Source organism: Rhincodon typus, chromosome 24, assembly GCF_021869965.1.
Source record: "Rhincodon typus isolate 14 chromosome 24, sRhiTyp1.1, whole genome shotgun sequence".
In the NCBI taxonomy this organism is placed as follows: domain Eukaryota; kingdom Metazoa; phylum Chordata; class Chondrichthyes; order Orectolobiformes; family Rhincodontidae; genus Rhincodon; species Rhincodon typus.
Window position 1 is genome coordinate 1,806,347 of NC_063355.1, and position 16,265 is coordinate 1,822,611.

The window sequence follows — 16,265 nt, forward strand, 5'->3', positions numbered from 1 at the left end:
ACTTCCGGTTCTGTTTCTCAGTGGTTTGTACATAGGGTCTAATTCAATGTGTTTGTTGATGGAGTTCTGGTTAGAATACCAGGCCTCCAGGAATTCCCTGGTGTGCGATTATGGATGTGTTGTCCAAGTTGAATTTGTGTCCCTTGTGTGTGTGTAGTGAGACAAGTGAGAATTGGTCGTGTCTCTTAGTGGCTAGTTGGGGTTTGTGTATCCATATTGTCAGTTTTCTTCCAGTTTGGCCAGTGCAGTGTTTCTCACAGTCCGTGCATGGTATTTTGTATATTACACTGGTTTTGCCAGTTTTGGCAAGGCTTACATGGGGTTGTAGACTTGCTCACTGAGCCAGTGTATTTGATTGCAGATGTTTCATTACCCTGCTAGGTAACATCATCATTGTGCCTCCAGTGAAGCATCAGTGTTCTGTGCCGCTTGCTATTTATTTGCCTCGGTTTGTTGGGGTGGTTGGCATCATTTCCAGTGACATGGGCTTTTCAAGGTTGATGTTCAGCACCTACACAAAAGCACTTTGAGATGAGCAATAAAAGAGACTAACATTCCAGTTATTTCATTCAGAATGATTAGTTTCTCCATATCGATCCTATTACATTAGTTTACTTTAAACACCTCAATTTTCTAAAATGAAAAATATAAGCCTTGTTTGTGCAACCTGTCTTCATAATTTTACACTTAGAGCCTTAGTAACCTTCTAGTGAATCTGTTATCCAGCCATTCAAAGACCAATATACCAATACATCTTTTCTGAGGTGCAATGCCCAGAAATGAACACAGTCCTCCAGACAGTCAGACCAAGATTCTGTACAACCAATCACAACTTCCTCAGTTTTGAATTCCAAAGAAAAATCTACCATTTTGGTTCTCTTTTGCACTTGTGCATCAGACTGTTGTGATTTATATGTCTTTGTTGACATGAAGATGCAGGCAATGAAAAGTACAGAATAGTGCTGTAAGGAATAGACACAAACTTAGATGAAGGAATATTAACTATTTTTGCATTACAGTATTCAGCACTTTGAAATATTATCAAAACTGTTTATGATCCAATTTCTTCATCTTTAAGAGGAGATGAGGAAAGAATACCTGTAGGGAGAAAAAGTAAGATGTACTTTGAGTGGATTTGATGTCTCTGCAGTTAAGCAACAAGTGTAGTGTGTATCACTTTACCATACATAAGCCGAGAGAAAAAGGTGTGCAGGGTAAAGACATCACCAGTGTAGTTGATTATTTTTTAAACAGAAGAGAGGAGGACAACCTGATCATAGTTGGTACCAAATTTTTTTTTAGACTTCCCCTTCCTCCCCCTTTTTTATTTGAACATGAGTGACACAAATTTAATACACTTTTATAACCCATCTCACGAAATGACACAATTTTCAGCAACTTAATGCCCACAACTATTGTGCTTAGCTTTGCAGTAATATGATGCTGTAGTAATGACAGTGATGTGATGCTTGTAACTATTATATTGAGACTAAAGGAAATTCTCAGAAGTGGGAACACTCACTGAGATCTGAAGCAGGATTTTGAAAGTCTGAAGGGTTTTTTAGCAGTATGTTGTAAACCAGTTTTAACTCTAGCATTGAATATGAGTACAAGCACCATGTTATGCTGTATTCAGAAATATACTGTTGGATAATGGCAGTCAACCGGTTTGCAATTGTTAATGATCACAAACTCAATTTTTCCTGCAGTGTCCCGAAGAAGCAGTGAGGAGATAAAGCGTGATCTGACAGTCACAGATGGCTCCTCTCCAGCATTAATGGGAATGGGAACCACATCTCCACAGCTGTCTTTGACTTCTTCATCCCCTACTGCCTCAGTCACTCCAACTGCGCGGAGCCGGCTCAGGTAAAAATGACACTTTGAGTCCTGTTTCTTGTTACGAATAAACAAGTTGAAAGTTCCTACTTCTAGCCTCTCATAAAAATTGTAAAACATTTGGTGTAATTCATGTAAATTCAGTGTCTCCATGACCCTGAGTTGAGTTGAAACCATTTCTGGTTAATTAGATAGAGCTGTACCCAGTTGGTTGTCAATGATGTGATCTAATTAACTGTTTAATTTAAAGGGAACACTGAATACCAAAGCTCGTTTTTGTCAAATGGAATTAATTCAACAAAGCACTGCTCTACACTGCCATAACCTACCCGTCTCCCCAGAAAATCAGACAAAATCAGATTGTCCCGCTGTCTTGCATTGCTGAAGAGAAATAGTCAAGGGTCTTTGTAACCAAAACAGTTATCTTCAGAGTCAGCTACAGGTTGGAATCTAATTTGTACTGAACACAGAAAATAATGGGAAATCAGTACTAAGCACAACTTTCACCAGTTAATTTTTTTTGTGGTGTAGTAGTTTTAAGGCAAACACATCTTCAAAATGGAAGTGTTATCCTAAAAGAAGGCATGAAATTAATTACAATGGCAACATGATTATGTAAAAGACACAGCTTCAGTGTAAAGCTTATACAATGCAAGAACAAAGGAATTTAAATGAACTTCTGACTTGGTCACATTGATCTTATCTGCCCTCACAGCACTTTTTGTATTAGTATGATGCTGAGATGTTTAAGGTGTCACCAGGCTGCTTCTCACCTCCAGATTGCACCTAACGTTTCCCATTGGCATTGTGGGCATTCTATTATCAAGCTGCATCCTCAGTGCTGAAATAGACTTTCTTGTGTGAAAGTCAGTGTCTTAATGTGGGAGTTGTGTTGGAATTTAGCTTTAATTGTTTGAAAGAAAGGTTTTGGTGTTGTATATTTATATAATATAAATCAAGTACACAAAACAAATTTTTGGGGATAGTTCTCAGCTTAGTCTGGGACAACTTCCGTTTCAGTATTAGTTTCACACAGGCAGTGTGGGAATTGGAAAAGACTGTGGAAAATATTTGCTGAGCACAGTAATGCTATATGGATTAGCTGCACCTTCTCTGACCTGCATTAGCCATTCTACTTGAAAAAAATTGAGTCGTGAACTTTTTTTCCTGCATCGTCCAAACTGAACATTTAATGTCTTCTTAGTATGTGAGCGTCACTGGCAAGGTCACCATTTATTGACGAATTGCTGTTTGAGAAATAGTGAGCTGCTTTCCTAAAACACTGAAGTCTATGTAAAAGCAAAATACTAAGGGTGTTGCAAATCTGAAACAGACACAGAAAATGAGGAGAAACTCAACAATTGTAGTAGCATCTATGGAGTGAGAAATAGTAAATGTTTTGAGTCTGCTATGACTCTTCAGAACAGAAGCTTGCGTGCTGTTGGCTAACTTGCAGTGCTTTTCGCTATAACGGTTTGATTCAATTGTGTGGTTTGCTAGGCTATTTCAGAGGGCATATGAGAGTTAACTATATTGCTATGGATCTGGAGTCGTGTGTAGGCCATCCAAGGCCAAGACGATAGATTCCTTTCTGTGGAAGATGCCAGTTAAACAGTTGGGTTTTTATGAAAATCTGGTATTATTATTTGAAAATTATTGTTAATGGGATTAGCCTTTTCGTGCAAATGTTATTATTATTTGAACTTAAATAACCTCATCTGTTTAATGATGGAATTTGGACTTGTGATTCTAGAGCATTAATCTGTGCTTTTACAATTGCTAGTCTATTTTATTCATTTGTGGGGATTGAGCTTTGCCTTCTTGAATTGTTACAGTCCATTTGGTGTAGATATTATGAAGGGAGTTCCAGGATATTGGCCCAGCAACAATGATGGAACAGTCATATTTCTATCAAGATGCTGGATAGCTTGCAGAGAAACTTGCAGCAGATGGTTTTCCCAAGTATCTTCTTCCCTGGTCTTCCTACATGGTAGTAGTTGTGGATTTGGAATGTGTTGTCTAAGGAACCTTAATGAATTTCTACAGTGCCCCTTGTAGATGGGTATATACTGCTCATACTGTGTAATGGTATTGGAGGGAGTGGATGTGGAGCTAATCAAACAGGTTGCATTTTCCTAGATGGTGTCGTGCTTCTTGAGTGTTGTTGGCATGAAATGCATCCAGGTAAGTGCAGAGTATTCCATCCACAGTCATGACTTATACCTTGTAAATTGTGGACAGGCTTTGGGGAATCAAGATCTGAGTTTCTTACTGCTGGATTCCTAGCCTGTGACTGCTGCTGTAGCCACTGTATTTGTATGGCTGGTCCAGCTGAGTCTCTGCTCTCTGGTAACCTCCAAGATTTTGATAGTGATGGTAATGCAACTGAATGCCAAGGAGTGATGGTTATATTTTCTCTCATTGCAGATGGTTATTGCCTGCCACTTGTATAGCACAAATAATACTTGTCACCAATAAGCTAATCCTGAGTATTGCTGCTTTTGGACATGGAGTACCTCAGTATCTGAATGTTCTGCAACTTTGATTGAAAAATCCCTACTTCTGACCTAATGGAATTATTGAAGCAGCTGAAAATGTTTGGGTTTAGGACACAATCCTGATAAACCCCTACAGACATGGCCTGGAGCTGAATAGAAAGTGGTTGAGGCTAAATATATAGCTGTTAGGGCTAATGGGATTCCCATTAATTGATTCCCAATCACATTATCATGTGTTGCTATCCACCTAAGTGAAATTATTGGCAGTGATGTCAGTTGTGTTTAAAATACCTTTGGGACTTGAAGCATAGCTCAGATTAGTTCATATCTTTCGGTCTCATTCCTGCTGATGTTTTCTGCTTGTGGCAGTGACCCATAGGTCACTAGGCCATGTAGTTGGTTGAGTGATAGAATCTAATGAGCAGTGTGGATCATCATTATTAACTTATTTGAATGTCATTGAAAATGTATTCATGGCTGTTAGCATTGCAGCAAGTTATACACCTGAGCACTTTAACCCCACAAAGAAGCTCTCAGTGCATTTGTTGTCAGTTTAAGGAGGGACCATATCATGTGCAATGCTGATTTTTGGTCTGTGGTACTCTCAGCCTGGCCAATAGACAATGTCATCTATAAGTCATCTATAAGTAGGGCTTTTCACCTCCCCACAACCACCTAATTTTAATATGTAACAGAACTAAACTTTAAATAACAGGCATTGCACAATTCCAAGCTGTTGCTCTATATGACTCTCATTCTAAATAATTTTCATATTATTTAGACAGCAACCTTTGTAACACCAGGTTAAAAAAAATCAAATATTTCATGGATGTTTGGCTGAGCTCCAAAAATAGTTAGCTTAGTAAAGGGTTACATTGGTTGATGGAGTGTTAGCTTTTTTTGATTGACATTTTTGAAGTTATATATTATTCTTTATGGTTTATCCATGCAAGAGTAGGTGATGCCCTAGTGTTATTATTGCTAGACCAATAATCCAGAGACCCCAGATAATGTTTTAGGGATTGCGGTTCAAATCCCACCATGACAGGTGGTAGAATTTGAGTTCAATAATAATTTGGAAAGAAGAGTTTAATGATGATCATGAAATCATTGCCAATTGTCAGGAAAAACCTATCTGGTTCACTAAGGGATAAGCAATAAATGCTGGCCCAGCCAGTGATGCCGGCATCATGTGGATGAATAAAAACAAAGTTTCTTTTGGATAAGGCACTTTTGGGTAATGTGCCATGAGGTTTCTGTTATTGCTGTCTATTTGGCACTTTTACAAGTTTGTAAGATGAAACAGTTATGTTTTTCCAAAGATGAAAAGAACATCCTTCAAAAATCATGAACAATTCAAACAGTTGGCATTATTATTATGTAGTTCAGTGGTTCTGAGGTTGGTGCATGCTGGGTGTATAGGCATAGAAGGCACCTTGGGGTAAGGGAAGAATCACAGGGAATATGAGGAGCTGGTGGAGAAAAGACAAACATTTTACATTTACCTGGCTATAGCTCTTGAATCCAATTGATGATTTGAGACTCCTTTCAAGGCCTGTGAACCCCAGATTATTGAGAAGCTAACTAGACTGCTCAAGGATTTGGCTATATGAGATGTCTACCCTTGCAATGGAGCCACCAGGCCACAAGTGCAGGAGACAAGCTCACTTCTGAGATCCTGCAGTCCTGTGCCAGTGAAAATTGCCAGAAACTGGAATAAAGGTGGGAATCCCAGAGTTTGTTCCCACCTGCCATTTTGAAAGTCTTCCAAAGTCAGGTGGATTCCACAAAAATCCAGGTCAATCTCTCAGTTTTAATACCTAAATTTGCCTCTGTTTTGCTCTTTCTGTCATGGCATATATCCCAGGAGTAGAAGTAGACCATTCAGCCCATCAATTCAGCTCTTCCATTCAAGAGATCATGGCAGATCTGATGAACTTCAACTCATTTTTCTTTCCTTAATCCACAGCCCTCGATTCCCTTACTGATTAAAAATCTGTCTGTCTCAGCCTTGAATATACTTAATGACAGCCCTCTGCTATGAAGAATTCTATAGGTTTACTACCCTCTGAGAAAAGAAATTCTTCCTTATCTCTATTTTAAATCGGCGATCCTTTATTCTGACATTATGCCCTGTGGTCCTAGACTCTTCCACAAGGGGAAACGGACTCTCTATATCTAACCTGTCAAGTCCCTTAAGAATCTTTTGTTCATTGGATGTTGGCATCGCTGGCTAGGCCAAGTTTATAAGAGTTGTCAAGAAAAGTCATATTAGACTCAAACCATTAACTGTTTTTCTGTCTTCAGATGTTGCTAGATCTGTCGAGTTTCTCTAGCATTTTCTATTTTTTTCCAGCATTTGTATTGTCTTCCGAAACAGCCCTGGAAAGGGGGTGATGAATTGACTTTGTGAACTACTGCAGTTGTCTAGGTGTAGGTACATCCACAATGCTGTTAGGAAGGGAGTTCCAGGATTTTGACATGTTAAAAGTCAAGATAGTGAGTGGTTTGGAGGGGCACTTATAGGTGCTGGTGTTCCCAGAGGAGCCTTGATGAGTTACTGCTGTGTACTTTGGTGTGTACTGCTACCACTCTGCTGGTGGCAAAGGGAAAGAATGTCCTAGATGGTGTCAAGCTTCTTGAGTGTTGTTGGAGCTGCGCTCATCTAAGTAAGAGAGTATTCCATCACGCTCCTGACTTGTACCTTGTAGAATGTGGTCAGATTTTAGGGAGAAAGAAGGTGAATTGCTCACTACAGAATTCCCAGTCTCTAATCTGCTGTTGTAGCCACAGTTATATTTATATGACTGGTCCACTTCAATTTTTGGTCAACGGTAATCCCAGGATGTTAATAATTGGGAGATTCAGCAATGGTAATTTCATTGAATGTTAAGGGACAATGGTTTGTTTCCCTCTTGTTGGAGATCATTACCTGGCACTTATCAGCCAAAGCCCGAGTATTGTCCAGGTCTTGCTGCATTTGGATAGAGCTGCTTCGGTATTTGGAGAATTAAGAATGGAGTTGAACATTGTACAGACATCAGCAAACATCCTCACTTTTGACTTAACGATGGAGGAAAGATCAAATTGAAGCATCTGAAGACTGTTAGATCTAGGGCAGTACTCAAAGGAGTGTCTGCAGTGATGTCCTGTGGCTGATATGATTGATAAATAAAATCACAACAATCTTCTTTTGTGCTGGGTATCACTGCAACCAAAAGAGAATTTTCAAGCTGATTCCAGTTTTGCTAAGGCTCCTTCATCCAATACTTGGGTGAAAGCTTCCTTGATGTCAAGGGCAGTCATTCTCACCTCACCACTGAAGCTCAGCTCTTTTGTCCATGTTTAATGAGGTCAGGAGCCAAACTGTCCAGAACTGTATACAATCTTTGTTTGACATATCATCTTCTTCAGTTTTCGATTGCTCTAGAAATGAGCTTCAATCTTTTAGTGCATTTCTTTTTTGAGCTCATGAACCCTTTTATTGGCCTTAGCAAAGATCTTTCTCAGATCTGAAAACTGTAGCTTCTTACCAATTAGCTTTCCCTTCTACAAGCAGTACATTTCTCAACGTAAACTTAGCGCTCCCTAATCATTGACTTAATTCATCTCCTACTTTTTCTAAGCTTTGTGGTCCAATGTGTTACATTTAGTTTCTAAATCAATAAACTTTGGAATGTAGACATAGCCTTTCACTATGCTCATCAGACGTTGATGAAAGACAGTGATGAAAAGTTTTCTTGATTTGTAGCTCTTCTGGTAGCTCATTGCTGTTCTTGCTAATAATTAACTTTAGGTAAAATATGTCTCACACAGCTTATTGGACATGAGTTAGTAACAAGGAACATGTTTATTGAGCTATCAGATTTGTTTTGAGGCTAATTTTGTTTTGAATTGCTAAGTGTGTGTGGCTGTAAATGATCTTTTCTCTTTTTAAGACTTATTGAACGTTAAATTTAGTCAGCCTCCGTTGCAACCTTGGGAAATAAACCAATTAGACATATAATCTATTACTCACTCCCAATCCATTTATCTGTCTGTCTTTTTTGTTGAACTAATGTGTGCAGTCCAAGTCAGTGATGATCTGACATAACTCAATATCACTGCTCCTATTTCCAACAGGAAGGAGTAAAGAAATGAACTCAAAAAAAACCCTAAAATTACACTGGAATTTGTTTCAAGTGAAAACATTTTTAAATTTTTGAAGTATTGTCCTGTCTGGGGCAAAATATTATTGCAGATTCCTATGAATTTAATGGTGCTGAGCCATGTAAACCAAGATCTATCTCTCCACTATCACTCTCTACCCTACTTCTGTACTGTTTCTCTACCTGTCCAGCATCGAGTCAGTCATCTATGCTACATGTTCCTCCAACTTCACAAACAGTTACAAACTTCTATCTGCCTTCCAACTGCTTATTAGTAAGATTGGACCAGGTTGTTTCAACCTTGCTGGACTCTTTGTCTAAGAGCCTAGTTTTACCTATATCAACACCTGTCTGCACCCGCCCTCCCAACCCTGCGACTGGACCATGCTTTTTTTGTGACCTTCTAGTGACATTGTGCCACACAAATGCCAGGCAATGACCATCTCAACAGGGACCGCCAGGCTAATTATGTTGTGCTGTTGGCACACCACATTGTTTAATACTTCTCTCTTTGAACCAACTATTGAACTTCTTTTTTAAATAATTTATTGACTCTAATTTAACAAAAGAATTCCACGTGTGAGACTTCCTGTAAAGACAAGTTCTGAGCCTTCAGATCGTTAATGATTTTGTTACAATGTGGAGACAGATCGCTGAACCAAGTCAGCCTTTCTACCTCTGTATTCGCCATGCAGTAACATTAAAACCTCCAAAGGCCCTCAGAATTGATCCCAACATTCCTAACTAGACTTTTTGAATGATCACACAAAGGACAGACAGACAGACAAACAAACAAACACAGTTAAGGGATAAATAAAAAGAAACAATGAAACTGGCCAGATTACTTCGTGGTTTCTATGATGCATTGTTCCACAGGCATAAATGATTGTTTTTTTTTTGGTCGATTTTCTGAAGATGTCGATCAGGGTCACCTTTTAAAGTTCACTCAAATAAAGGCAGTAATATTTATAAACTTAGTTTTCTACTCTCTCAGTTTCCAAAAGTTACTCATGGGAGGTTACTGTCAACAGCCAGATTTCTACTCCCTGTAAACAGTCAAAAGTTATCTTTAACTCCCAGCTCTCAGTTCATGGTTCCAAACCAAAATTGATAAAAGAATAAAACAAAAGTAATAGAAAAAAATCAGTGATAGCTCTAACAATATGCATTCAATAGAAAGTACAGTTGTGAGAGAATTGAGCAAATTCAGGATTTGGCTTGCTTTTTAAAGAGTTCCCTGGTGAAACAGCCTGCAGAAATCTATTCCCACATTTACAAATGAAGAATGACCCTTTGAGTAAGCTACTGGAGAGCTTTGCTCCATACTTTGCTCCTATGGCCAGCAAGTAGGTGCTTTCTGGTGAGATAGGGAGGGAGCTGCAACAGATGTGTTCTTGGCATTGATTGTAATCAGCTCAGTTAACAAAGCAAACTGTAGGCATGAGGGATGAATTGGCTACGATAGATTGGGAAACTGCTTTAAAAGGTATGTTAGTAGGTAAGCAGTGAAGGAGATATTTGCCAAGTTGGACGTCGGCAGCTGGTTTGAAAACTACCAAGAGGGAAAAAAACCTACTTGGATGAACTTCGGATCATTCGGGAGGCTGAGGGGGTAATTGAGAGGAGTTACAGGGAGGTAGTCACACCTCAGGTACAGGAAAAAAGTAGATGGGTTACAGTCAGGGGACGGAAAGGGAACAGGCAGACAGTGCAGGGATCCCCTGTGGCCGTTCCCCTCAAAAACAAGTATACCGTTTTGGATACTGTTGTGGGGGACGACTTACCAGGGGTAAGCCATGGGGTATAGGTCTCTGGCACTGAGTCTGTCCCTGTTGCTCAGAAGGGAAGGGGGGAGAGGAGGAGAGCATTAGTCATTGGGGACTCCATAGTTAGGGGGACAGATAGGAGATTCTGTGGGAACAAGAGAGACTCGCGGTTGGTGTGTTGCCTCCCAGGTGCCAGGGTCCGTGATGTCTCGGATCGTGTTTTCGGGATCGTTAAGGGGGAGGGGGAGCAGCCCCAAGTCGTGGTCCACATAGGCACCAACGACATAGGTAGGAAAAGGGATGGGGACGTAAGGCAGAAATTCAAGGAGCTAGGGTGGAAGCTTAGAGCTAGAACAAACAGAGTTGTTATCTCTGGTTTGTTACCCGTGCCACGTGCTAGCGAGGCGAGGAATAGGGAGAGAGAGCAGTTGAACACGTGGCTACAGGGATGGTGCAGGAGGGAGGGATTCAGATACCTGGATAATTGGGGCTCATTCTGGGGTAGGTGGGACCTCTACAAACGGGATGGTCTACACCTGAACCAGAGGGGTACCAATATCCTGGGGGGGAAATTTGCTAATGCTCTTCGGGGGGGTTTAAATTAATTCAACAGGGGGGTGGGAACCTGAATTGTAGCTCCAGTGTACAGGAGGTTGAGAGTAGTGAGGTCATAAATAAGGTTTCAAGGTCGCAGGAGTGTACCGGCAGGCAGGAAGGTGGTTTGAAGTGTGTCTACTTCAATGCCAGGAGCATCTGGAATAAGGTGGGTGAACTTGCAGCATGGGTTGGTACCTGGGACTTCGATGTTGTGGCCATTTCGGAGACATGGATAGAGCAGGGACAGGAATGGTTGTTGCAGGTTCCGGGGTTTAGATGTTTCAGTAAGATCAGGGAAGGTGGTAAAAGAGGGGGAGGTGTGGCATTGTTAGTCAAGGACAGTATTACGGTGGCAGAAAGGACATTTGATGACAACTCGTCTACTGAGGTAGTATGGGCCGAGGTTAGAACCAGGAAAGGAGAGGTCACCCTGTTGGGAGTTTTCTATAGGCCTCCGAAAAGTTCCAGAGATGTAGAGGAAAAGATTGATGAGGTGATTCTGGATAGGAGCGAAAGTAACAGGGTAGTTGTTATGGGGGACTTTAACTTTCCAAATATTGACTGGAAATGCTATAGTTCGAGTACTTCAGATGGGTCAGTTTTTGTCCAATGTGTGCAGGAGGGTTTCCTGACACAGTATGTAGATAGGCCAACAAGAGGCGAGGCCACATTGGATTTGGTACTGGGTAATGAACCAGGCCAGGTGTTAGATTTGGAGGTAGGTGTGCACTTTGGTGATAGTGACCACAATTCGGTTACGTTTACTTTAGCGATGGAAAGGGATTGGTATATAACGCAGGGCAAGAGTTATAGCTGGGGGAAAGGCAATTATGAGGCGATGAGGCAAGATTTAGGATGCATAGGATGGAGAAGGAAACTGCAGGGGCTGGGCACAATTGAAATGTGGAGCTTGTTCAAGGAACAGCTACTGCGTGTCCTTGAGAAGTATGTACCTGTCAGGCAGGGAGGAAGTGGTCGAGCGAGGGAACCGTGGTTTACTAAAGAAGTTGAATCTCTTGTCAAGAGGAAGAAGGAGGCTTATGTAGAGATGAGGCGTGAAGGCTCAGTGAGGGCGCTTGAGAGTTACAAGTTAGCCAGGAAGGACCTAAAGAGAGAGCTAAGAAGAGCCAGGAGGGGACATGAGAAGTCTTTAGCAGGTAGGATCAAGGAAAACCCTAAAGCTTTCTATGGGTATGTCAGGAATAAAAGAATGACTAGAGTAAGATTGGGGCTGGTCAAGGACAGTAGTGGGAAGTTGTGCGTGGAGTCCGAAGAGATAGGAGAGGTGCTAAATGAATATTTTTCGTCAGTATTCACACAGGAAAAAGACAATGTAGTCGAGGAGAATACTGAGATACAGTCTATTAGACTAGACGGGATTGAGGTTCATAAGGAGGAGGTGTTAGCAATTCTGGAAGGTGTGAAAATAGATAAGTTCCCTGGGCCGGATGGGATTTATCCTAGGATTCTCTGGGAAGCTCGAGAGGAGATTGCAGAGCCTTTGGCTTTGATCTTTATGTCGTCATTGTCTTCAGGAATAGTGCCAGAAGACTGGAGACTAGCAAATGTTGTCCCCTTGTTCAAGAAGGGGAGTAGAGACAACCCTGGTAATTATAGACCAGTGAGCCTTACTTCGGTTGTGGGTAAAGTGTTGGAAAGGATTATAAGAGATAGGATTTATAATCATCTAGAAAGGAATAATTTGATTAGGGATAGTCAACACGGTTTTGTGAAGGGTAGGTCGTGCCTCACAAACCTTATTGAGTTCTTTGAGAAGGTGACCAAACAGGTGGATGAGGGTAAAGCGGTTGATGTGGTGTATTTGGATTTCAGTAAAGCGTTTGATAAGGTTCCCCATGGTAGGCTATTGCAGAAAATACGGAGGCATGGGATTGAGGGTGATTTAGCGGTTTGGATCAGAAATTGGCTAGCTGTAAGAAGACAGAGGGTGGTGGTTGATGGGAAATGTTCATCCTGAAGTTCAGTTACTAGTGGTGTACCTCAAGGATCTGTTTTGGGGCCACTGCTGTTTGTCATTTTTATAAATGACCTGGATGAGGGCGTAGAAGGATGGGTTAGTAAATTTGCGGATGACACCAAAGTCGGTGGAGTTGTGGATAGTGCGGAAGGATGTTGCAGGTTACAGAGGGACATAGATAAGCTGCAGAGCTGGGCTGAGAGGTGGCAAATGGAGTTTAATGCGAAAAAGTGTGAGGTGATTCACTTTGGAAGGAGTAACAGGAATACAGAGTACTGGGCTAATGGTAAGATTCTTGGTAGTGTGGATGAGCAGAAAGATCTCGGTGTCCATGTGCATAGATCACTGAAAGTTGCTACCCAGGTTGATAGCGTTGTTAAGAAGGCGTACGGCATGGTAGGTTTTATTGGTAGAGGGATTGAGTTTCGGAGCCATGAGGTCATGTTGCAGCTGTACAAAACTCTGGTGCGGCTGCACTTGGAGTATTGCGTACAGTTCTGGTCACCGCATTATAGGAAGGATGTGGAAGCATTGGAAAGGGTGCAGAGGAGATTTACCAGGATGTTGCCTGGTATGGAGGGTTAGGTCTTATGAGGAAAGGCTGAGGGTCTTGAGGCTGTTTTCGTTAGAGAGAAGAAGGTTAAGAGGTGACTTAATAGAGACATACAAGATGATCAGAGGATTAGATAGGGTGGACAGTGGGAGCCTTTTTCCTCAGATGGTGATGGCTAGCACGAGGGGACATAGCTTTAAATTGAGGGGTGATAGATATAGGACAGATGTCAGAGGTAGGTTCTTTACTCAGAGAGTAGTAAGGGCGTGGAATGCCCTGCCTGCAAAAATAGTAGACTCGCCCACTTTAAGGGCATTTAAATGGTCATTGGATAAACATATGGATGATAATGGAATAGTTTAGGTTAGATGGGCTTCAGATTGGTTTCACAGGTCGGCGCAACATCGAGGGCCGAAGGGCCTGTACTGCGCTGTAATATTCTATGTTCTATGGCCTCACCCTCATCAATCCATCTTTTGCATGTGCATCTGTCCATGACAGTGTCAATAGGAGAAACCACTGCACAGTTCCTGAGGATATCCTCTAACAGATTGAGTGGTACCACCTCAGTCCTATGTGGGATGTATTTAGAATAGATGCATAACTGAAAACTGGACAGCCATGAGACGCCATGGGCAACAGGAGCAGAACTTTCTTAAACCACAACCTGTAATCTTGTGTCCCAGCATATCCGCCACTATAGAATTAATATCAGGATGGTAGCTTCATCCTGGTTCAAAGAGAATTACAGGACAGCACCTAGCCTATCCTAAAATGGGATATCACCATGTTGAAACTGCAGCCTAGGACCACTTGCATACCAAGCAACAGAAGCAGCATAGGCTGAGCAATCCTAAAACTGACTCAGATCTACAGTCCTGCCACATTAAGTCGTGAATGGTAGTGGGCAATTAAATAACTAACAAGAGGAGGACGTTCCACAAATATTTTTATCCTTGATGATGGGGCCTAGCACACTAGTGAAAAAGACAATGCTGATGCATTTTCAGCCAGAGGTGCCAAGTAAAGTAACTACCTTGGCCTTTTCCTGAGGCCCCTAACGCTACATAGGCCAGTTTTCAGCATTTTGATTCACGTGATATTAAGAAATGGCTGAAGGCTTTGGGTCTTGATAGTGCACTGGCAGTAGCACTGAAAACTTGTGCATCAGAACCAAAATGTAGGACGAATCCACTCCAGCCAGTTATCATGTTATCTTGATCATCTGCTAAGTGAGGAACGTGTCATTGACATTGTTATCAAGCAGTACTTACTCAATAATAATCTGCTCACTTGCTGCTTGGTTTTTGTTCCACCAGGGCCACAGGGCTCCCGATATCTCAGATTTGTTCCAGACATGGCTGAAAGAGCTGAACTCGTGAGGTGGGAGCAACTGTCCTTGTATTGAGGCAACATTTGACTGAGTCTAGCATCAAGGAGCCTTAGCAACTTGGAGTCAGTGAGAATTGGCAAAAACTCTGCACTGGTTGAAGTCGTGCCTAGTACAAAGGAAAGGGTTCTGATAAAGAGTCCTATTGGATTTGAAGTGTTAACTCTGTTCCTGTCTCCATAGGTGTTCCATAGTAGGGGTGGAGGTTAGATAGACCTTAGGTTTAAGGTAAAAGTTCAGCACAACATCGTGGGCTGAAGGGCCTGTACTGTGCTGTACTGTTCTATGTTCTGTGCTGCCAGACCAGCTGAGTTTCTCCAGCATTATTTTGTGTTTGCTCCAAAGGAAGACTCATTGTGCTTGTTGGAGATCAATCATCTCAGCTATGCAATATCACTAGGAGTTCTTCAGGGTATATATTTTGTAAGCAAGTCTGTTCAGATTTGTCATGACACATCTCACACTTCAGTATTTGGCAATAGCCATCTCCAACAAGAGAGAATGAACATCTGTCCTCGACGTTAAATGGCATTAGCATTGCTGAATTTTACATTATTAACATCCTGGGGTTTACCATATCGCAGAAATTGAACTGGTCCAGCCATAAAGATACTGTGGCTACATTTTAAATCAAAAGCTGGGAATTCTGCAGTGACTAATAAGCCCAAGACTCCCCAAAGCCTATCCACAATCTACAAAGTACAAGTAAGGGGTCTGATGAAATACTCCCCACTTGCCTGCATGCATGCAGGCAAAGCAACATTTGAAACTTGACACCATTGAGTGTAAAGCAATCCCACTTGGTTGGCGCACAATTTAGCACGTTCAAATTCACTTACTTCACACCTACGCACAGTAGCAGCAATGCGTACCATCGACAAGATGCACTGCAGAAATTCACCAACAGTCTATAGTCAGCAACTTCGAAATCCCCAACATCTACCAAGTTAAAGGGTCAAGGGCAGCAGTTATACGGGAACAAAGTCAACAGCCACTCATCAACCTGACTTTGGAACTATACTGCCATTCCTAAAAGGGAGGATCATGAAACAACCAGGGAAAGGATACAGAGAAAACTATTTGAACTAAAGGCTGGCAAATCCTCAGCACCTCATGGACTTAATGAGTCTTTAAAAATAAAAGTGACTATTGACATAGTAGATGCAATGATTGTAATTTTCTTAAATCCCATAGATTCTGGAGCAGTCCCATCAGATTGAAAGCTGTGAATGTAACTTCTTTATTCAAGAATGGCTGGAGATAGCTGGAAACTACAAACCAGATAACTTAACATTTGTCACAAGAAAGTATTGTACTAGAATCTGTTATTACGGAGGTTATAGCAGTGCACTTAGAAAATCTCAGTCTGGTGGAGTCAACACTGTTTTGATTATTTCGTTAGATCTCTTTAAGGAAGCAGCAAGCGAAATGGCATTTGATAAGGAGCCACATCAAAGGTTACTATACAAAATAAGAGCTCAAGGGATAGAATGTAACAT

At 41.4% G+C, this 16,265-nt stretch overlaps 1 protein-coding gene across 1 annotated transcript in view; it reads left to right on the forward strand.

Moving 5' to 3' along the window:
• specc1la (sperm antigen with calponin homology and coiled-coil domains 1-like a) overlaps positions 1-16,265 on the forward strand; it is a 246,908-nt gene that overhangs the window by 153,342 nt on the left and 77,301 nt on the right. Inside the window, exon 12 of the mRNA XM_048611683.1 lies at positions 1,710-1,866. Within this exon, the coding sequence (XP_048467640.1) occupies positions 1,710-1,866 (157 nt within the window). The remainder of the gene's footprint in view (positions 1-1,709; positions 1,867-16,265) is intronic.